We start from the raw sequence: 7477 nt of genomic DNA, 5'->3' as shown, positions 1-7477 counted from the left end.
AGCATGTTAGAACACAAGTCCTTTTAAGAGAGGGACAGGCAGAGTTGAAACTGGTGAGGGGATACCAGACTACGAGGACCCCAGAACATCAGACTAAGGAGTTCAGTCTTTACCCAGAAGCAGTGGGAGCCCTGGAGGAGTCCTCGGCAGATGAGGACACGGGCAGATTTGTGTTCAGGCAGAGCAGTGAGCAGTCCCCAAAGGGAGGTGGCAGAGGGAGCGAGGGAGACCCGTAGAGAGGACAGATTCATCAGCCACCAATCGGGGGCCTGGTCCCGGGCTCCGGTAGAGCCAGCAGGAGAGGGATTTGGGGGAACTGTGGGTAGAAACGGAAGCCAGACAGGGAGAGGCCCTGCGTTCTCTGCCAGCCCTTCCCTTCTCCCAGGAGCCCTGCCTCACCTCAGCCTACGGGCACAGCATCCCTGCTGCCCCATCTACCCGATTTGCCCCAATTCCTCTGTCTCTGTCATGCCTGAGGTCCAGCCGACCACCACATCTGACCAATTGTATTTCAGAAATTCCATGAGATAAGCTCAGGAGACGTGCCAGTGCTATGCCCGGCCACAGCAGGCCCTGCACATGTGATGAACTAGTTCTTCTCGGTTCCTACAGGCTTGGGTTCAAATTCTGCCTCAGTCCAGGGGCCCAGCATCTCTCACCTGGACCGGTGAGGAGTAGTCCTCCTCCACTGGCCTGGTTGCCCCCGAACCTCCATCCCTTCAGATGTCAGCCTGGGAACTTTCCTGAACTGCAAGGCTAATCGTGTCCCCAGGCCCCGCGGAGCTGAGCCCTCTCCGTCTCCACCTTCCTTCCGACCTTCCCCTTGCAGCAGTCATGTCGACCCACTCCCCCTGCCCTTTTACCTCGCGTCTTGGGTCACGCTGTTCCTCCTTCCTGGAAAGTCTCTCCCCATCTTCTCCGCCTGGTGGACTTCTACTTAACCTACAGAGGCCAGCTCGTCTTCTCCGTGAAGCCTGCTCTCTCCCCATCGGGCAGAAAATGGTCTCCCCCATGAGACCCCCAGCCCCTCAAGACAGGGACCGCTTCATTCACGTTACTCTCACATCTTAACTGGCTGATTCCGTTCCCTTATATCCGTGTTTGCTTCAACCCGGAAAATTCCCATTTGTCGGGCACTGAGAGGCAGGGGAGAACGGGCACCGGCATCTGCTGAGGGCCCCGACGGCCCAGGCCCTGAGACAATGTGGGAGGTGGGGGCCTCTCCTCCGGCGACACCTCCCCGGCCAACAACACACCTTCCTTCCCGGCCTCCGTGTGCCGGCTCGCACAGCCTGCGTCTCTGAAACACACACCCACACAGCCCCGCACCGGTGCTCACACGCCGGCACACACGTTCAGAGGCCTGCCCAACAACGCCACACACGCCAATTCTGAGGACGAGAGTGTGATACGGGGCCCCCACATACAAGACCTCCCTGACTCCTCCCACTGGGCCACGCGAGGCTCCCGGAGGTGGGGGGCAGCCCCTGCCAAGGTCACAGAAGAGGGGCGTAGGGAGGAGGGAGTTGCCTCTAGGCCTGGTAGACACCAAAGCGGGTGCTGCCTCCGCAGCGGCTGAACACGTGGATCTATCAACAGTTACTCATTAATACCCAGTAAGATTCCCTCTCCCCTCGCTCCCTCACTCCCCACCGCCACCCGGGCCCTCACCTGCCCCCCAGAGCCAACCTCGGGTAAAGGGGGAGAGGGCAGGAAGGACACCGCCCTCCACACCCCTGCTGTCCCCTCGCCGGGCCCCAGGATGCAGCCTCCTCTCTGGGAGGAGGGTGACAACGGAGGTGGTGACGCAGGTGGCAGGGGCCCCGAGGACCTCTTCTCCTGGTGACCTCCACTCAGGGCATTGCACAGACAGAAGCTAGTTGACTGTAAACTGCCCGGTGAATGACTACAAACCAGTCCAGACCGCCCCAGCACCGAACACAGTGACAGCCCGGGGCTGGCCCACAGAGGGGGCAGGGCTGGGGAGAGCCAGGTCCCGGCCCCCAGGAGCTTCCTCCCTCCCTCCCTCCTCCCCTGAACCCCTGAACACAGCCACCCAGGTGGGAGGGAGGAGGGGGGTGCGGGTTGTGGGGGCTGCCTGGGGCCTGGAGCCCTACATGTCAGGACCCGCAGGGCCCTTCGATGCACCCCCTTTCCGGCACCCTCTGCCTGACACACGCGTTGTACAAATGAGGAAACTGAGGCTCAGCGAAGGAAGGGGTTTGCCCAGAGTCTTCCAGGCGGTTGGAGACAGAGCCCAAGTTCGAATCCATGCTTCTCTCCTTGTCTCCCTGGGACTGTCTGACCAGCTGTGTGACCTTGGAAAAGTCACTCATCCTGCCTGGGCACTGACAGATCACAACGCCTGACATGCCCCACACATTGCTGGGGGGACCATTAACAGTGCGATTAGAAGCCCTTCTCCTAAATACAGCACCCTACAGTTTATAAAACATTCCTACATCTCATCTCTTCTCTGTTATTCATAATAACTCTGGGAGGCTGGGAGAAATAAAAGCTTGGGGCCCATTTTACAGATGAAAGAAACTGAGGTTCAGACACTCAAAGGTCACACAGAAAGTTTGAGACAGAGCAGGAACTAGAACTCAGGACTCCCAAACCAGTGCTCTTCTCATCATTAAGTCACTCATAAGGCTAGGAGTGCATAAAACCGAAGAAGAGAGCACTGCCCAAGCCACATGGTCAAAGTTACCCCTGACCCACCCTAGAACTCTCAGCGGCTCTGGGACACAGGGATAGCCCTCGGAGGTGGACACACACATCTGAGCTCTAAGCCCCAACTTGGACACTTAGGGGCTGAGGGACCTCACTTCCTGAGCCCAGTGCCTCTCCACTCTAAAATGGAACTACAGGGGCACCTGGGTGGCTCAGTCGCTTAGGCCGCCAACTTGAGCTCAAGTCATGATCTCACGGTTCGTGGGTTCGAGCCCCGCGTCTGCACGTTGGCAAAGAGCCTGCTTGGGATTCTCTCTCTTTCCCCTTCTCTGGCCCCTTCTTTCTCCCTCTTTCTCTCTCCGCCCCCCCTCCCTCCCTCACTCTCTCTCTGTCTCTCAAAAATCAATACATAAACTTAAAAGATAAGAGAATACGGAACTACAGACAGTACCAAAAAGCGCAGGATGAGGACAACCGCACTGCGCGCGCAGGGATGCCTGGCAGGCAGCAAACGCTCCTTAATATTGATGTCAAGCACATGATTGTGCGTGGGGTTTCACTGTGTCTCCCACAGGGCTCAGGGCTCCGGGTCCAGGGGGCTTCTGATCAATCCTGATGAGGAGGAAGGGATGGATGGATGGATGGATGCTCATGAGGGCAGAGGGAAGAAAAGAGAGTAAAACAGGGGAGGAGGAAAAGACCAGTGAAGGAGGAGGAACAGAGGCAGGGCCCCCGAGCTCCCTGGGCCCGGGCCCGCAGCCCATCTGAGCCCACCCCCACCTACCTTGGGGTAGCACTGGCACATGCTCCAGACGACGCCCCCGATCACCATGACGCAGCCCATGGCGTAGAAGGTGCCGTAGACCTGGGGCCGGTCGTGGCTCATGAGGAACGTGCCGAGGGCCAGCAGGAAGAGCCCCAGCACAATGAAGCCGATGCGGAAGGTCTTCTCATCAGCCATGGCTGCCTGGAGGGCCGGGGAACCAGGGCAGATGCCCGCACACACCCACACAGAGAAGGAGGGCGCTCCGGGACCACCGGGGACTGGGCTTCGGGTGGAAGGGAGGGCGGCTCCCTCCGGGTCCAGCTCCAGTCGGGGGCGCACGGCTCGCCCCAGCTGCAGGAGCTACGCTTCGATGGGCCCGGGCCGCCCCCCCACCTTGACTCCCTCTTGCCTTCCCTCTGGGCCCGGCCAGAGCCTGTGTGCGTGTGTGCGCGCGTGTGAATCTGGGCGAGGGAGCACATGAGGGAGGGAGCAGGGGAGGTTTCAGGGGCTGGGCCCCGGCCAAGGCTTTGACATCACCTCATTTGCCTGCGTGGGGCTGAGCTGGGCTGGACGGGTGGCCCCACGCCGTCCGGCCACGGGAAGCAGGGCACAAAGAGGCCCCGGCCGAAAGACGTTAGCAGGCCGCCGGACGATTCCAGGGCCCCACCGGCTAGCATTTGAGGGTCCTGAAGAACTCCGGACTCTTCAAGGTCGTGTGCCCCTCTGGGGTTCAGGAAAAATGGCTCCTATTTGCTGGACGGCGCCTGCATGCAGGACACTGTTCTAAACGTGCCACAGGCTTTAACCCAAAGAAGGGAATCCCGGGAGGCAACTACTCCTACCCCCACGCTACAAATGAGGACAGAGGGGTAAATCGCCCAAGGTCACACAGGCAGAGCAACTAGAATCTGAACCCAGAGGCTATGCACCCGGCGACCATGTGATATTGCCTAACTGTAGATGAAAATTTGCAGGGCGCGCTCTGGGGGCCAGGCTTGGGTTCTGGCTCCTCTATGGGGGGGGCGGGGACAGTACGCCCTTGATTAAATTACTTCTCTGTGTCTCAGTTTTCCTCCTCTGTACGACGGGGATAATAACAGCACCTCCCAGGACCAGAGCGACCGCCAGGCCTGGCTTCCCTGGGTTCCTTATTCCTTTCTCATACCCTGTGGTCCCCTACACCTGCTTACAAAGAGCTGTCCCCTAGAAAGTCTCTGTGCATTAATGCCCCCATAGGGTGTGAATGACTGACACCCTGACCTAGGAAGATGCCTTAATTCTAAGAATGGCATTTTTTAAATGTTTGAGAGAGACAGAGTGAGAGAGAGAGAGAGAGACAGAGAGCACACGTGGGGGAGGGGCAGAGAGAGAGAGGGAGACACAGAATCCGAAGCGGGCTCCAGGCTCCGAGCTGTCGGCACCGAGCCCTACGTGGGGCTCCAACCCACGAACCGTGAGATCATGACCTGAGCCAAAGTCCGATGCTTAACCGACTGAGCCACCAGGCGCCCCTAAGAATGGCATTCTCGTGTTGGGGTGTCAGTCCTGGGAACAGGCTGATGGGACACATCAGATTCCTTCATGGGACTATATGGAAACAAAGGCCATCAGGATCTCTAAAAGAAATCGGTAACTTGTAGTTTTTAACAGGGTTGAGTTGCCACCGCGGGACACAAGGCTTTCAGATAGCGTTGTGACTTAGTAGGTTTGGGGGGGGGGGAGGAGGGGGGTTCTGTTTGTTGTCACCACCTTCTCCCTCCTAGCCATCTTGAGCTGTGCTCGCTCCGGGGCACCACACCTGCGCTCCCACCCTCTTCCTGGTGCTATGGCTTGCAAACGCTTTTTCCAGGGGAGGCTTGGGGTGGGGGGAGGAGAAAAGGGGAGGGAGAGGGGGAGGGATCCCCTGTAACAGACCCTCACAGTGAGAGGTTGCTGAGGGGTCAAGAAAGGCTGAGAGTCACCTGGTCACATCCAAGTTTGACTCCCCAGGTGAACTTGGGCTGGTGGCTCCACTCTGGGCTTGAGACTTGTCACCTGAACACCACAGGTGGTTATCAGGCCACCTCCTAGGTACTGTGCAAGGAAGTGACCTAATGGAGGAACAAGTGCTTTCTAATCTGATTATCAACCTGGCCGGACCCTCCAGGGCAGTACTATTATCATCTTAAAAGAGGCTCAGAGAACGGAAGCGACAAGCGCGCTTCCCAGAAGAGGGGCTTCAGCCCGTGTGGGCAGGTCCTGGCGCAGGCAGGCAGGGAGTGGATCTGCGTGGTCGCGGTCCAGCAGGAGCCTCTCGCGCCCCCTGGTGGCCGTCGTAGCACCCGGTCTGCAAGACGCTCACGGTCCGGTCTGGGCAATCAGGCCTTCTCTGCCCCTCAGCCCACGTTATCGTGCCCGTTTCACAGGCGAGGAAACTGAGCCTGGGGAGTGGCAGGGACTGGCCAATATCTCCCTAAACTGGGTCGGTGGCTAAACGAGGACCGGGACCCGTGCAGCCCCAGCCCCAGTATATATGAATCTGGTCATTAGACTTTCAGGGAAAGCCTCCCAAGTCACTAGAGCATTTTCCTCTGCGCCCCACCTTTTAGTTCCTCGCCATGACGCAGCCTCCTTTCCCCGTTTTCTCTCTTAAAAAAAGGGGGGGGGCGACAAGAAAGCTCTGGGACAAGTATGTGGTCAGTACAATGGGTCTGATGTCACCTCTTCCACAGAGCCGCGGTGACGGTTCAATGGGAACATGTTTGTCCGGAGCGTTGGAAACGTTCGGCCCTCCGTGCTTCCCACTCCCCTCCCACCTGCCGGTGGCCTTCACCCTCCTCCCAACCCGAGGTCGTGGGAGCAGCGGTTCAGAGGTCTGTCATCTTCCAGCAGAGGGCGCCCTAACCGCGGTTTCCTTCCTCTAGGATGCATTCAGGATCCTCTGGAAATCCTCGGAGGCGTGCAGAGGGGAGGGCAGATCACACCCATTTGACAGATGCAGAAACTGAGGCTCATGGAGGCAACACCTGTAAATAGCAGAGCCAAGAATTCAAACCAGGTCCCCAGTCAGTCTCTTGCTGAGCACCTACTACACATGCTCTGTGAAGTGTGAGGGAGGCGCTCTGATAAATATGGGCTTTCAGAGACTGATGGCGCTTGGTCCTACCTTGGGGGGCACAGTAAGATAAAGGCTCTGAGACGTGGGTGAGGTCCAGTATATGCACAAAGCAGAGTGAGGGATAGACTGGCGGTGGGGGGGGGGGGGCCTGGGGAGGTGGGAGGAATGAAGGCACAGATTCATAGAAGGGATCCTTGAGAAGTCATTTGGAGCTCTGTCAGGGCAGGAAAGGCAGTTCCGACAAGGAGATCAGCAAGTGCGAAGGCCCGGGGGCAAGCAAGCACTGACACATGGCTGGAGCCAAAACTCTAAGTGCCATGCACCTCCCCACCCCTCCACTCCCCTGCCTCCTCAGACCTGCGCCTCCCAAGTCGACTCCATCCTTCCAGCATTATTCAGGCCATCACCTGGATATCCTGGCCAGCATCCTTACCTCCCCTCTCACATCCGCATCCTGTTGGCCCTACCTCTAAGATGTAAGAATCCAATCACTTTTCACCCCCAACTGCTGCTCATCACTCAGGTCCCAGCCCCCATCATCTCTGTCTCCCTAATCGTCTCTGCTTCTACCCTTGCCCCCCGAAGTCTCTTTTCAACCCAAAGGCCAGGTCAGACCATGTCACTGCTCTGCTCAGAACCCTGGAAGGGGGCTCCGTTTTATCAGAGTAAATGCCAGAGACCTCAAAGTGGCCCCCAGGCCCTGGATAATTTGCCCGTGCCACCCACCCCCTCTGAGCCCATCTCCTGCTCTGCCCCCTCTCACTGGACCCCAGCGCCCTGGCTCCGTGCTTTTCTCAGGACACAAGGCACCCCAAGGCCTTTGCACCTGCTGTTCCTTCTGCCTGCAAAACTCTTCCTCCAGACACTTGCATGCCCCCCCCCCCCCCGCCGCCTGCACCTCCTTCAAGCTTTTGTCCAAATGTCATCTTCATGTTGAG

The 7477-nt window shown here is 58.4% G+C and overlaps 1 protein-coding gene across 1 annotated transcript in view; it reads right to left on the bottom strand.

Moving 5' to 3' along the window:
* Nucleotides 1–3872, bottom strand: part of BSND (barttin CLCNK type accessory subunit beta) — a 9403-nt gene extending 5531 nt beyond the window's left edge. The window contains exon 1 of the mRNA XM_040470367.1: nucleotides 3461–3872. Coding sequence (XP_040326301.1) covers nucleotides 3461–3637 — 177 coding nt within the window. The 5' untranslated portion in view covers nucleotides 3638–3872. The remainder of the gene's footprint in view (nucleotides 1–3460) is intronic.
* Between the last annotated feature and the right edge of the window lie 3605 nt (nucleotides 3873–7477).

The sequence above is a fragment of the Herpailurus yagouaroundi genome, unplaced genomic scaffold, assembly GCF_014898765.1.
Source record: "Herpailurus yagouaroundi ecotype Mexico unplaced genomic scaffold, PumYag 77, whole genome shotgun sequence".
NCBI classification, from domain to species: domain Eukaryota; kingdom Metazoa; phylum Chordata; class Mammalia; order Carnivora; family Felidae; genus Herpailurus; species Herpailurus yagouaroundi.
This window is presented reverse-complemented; position numbering and strand designations above follow the sequence as displayed.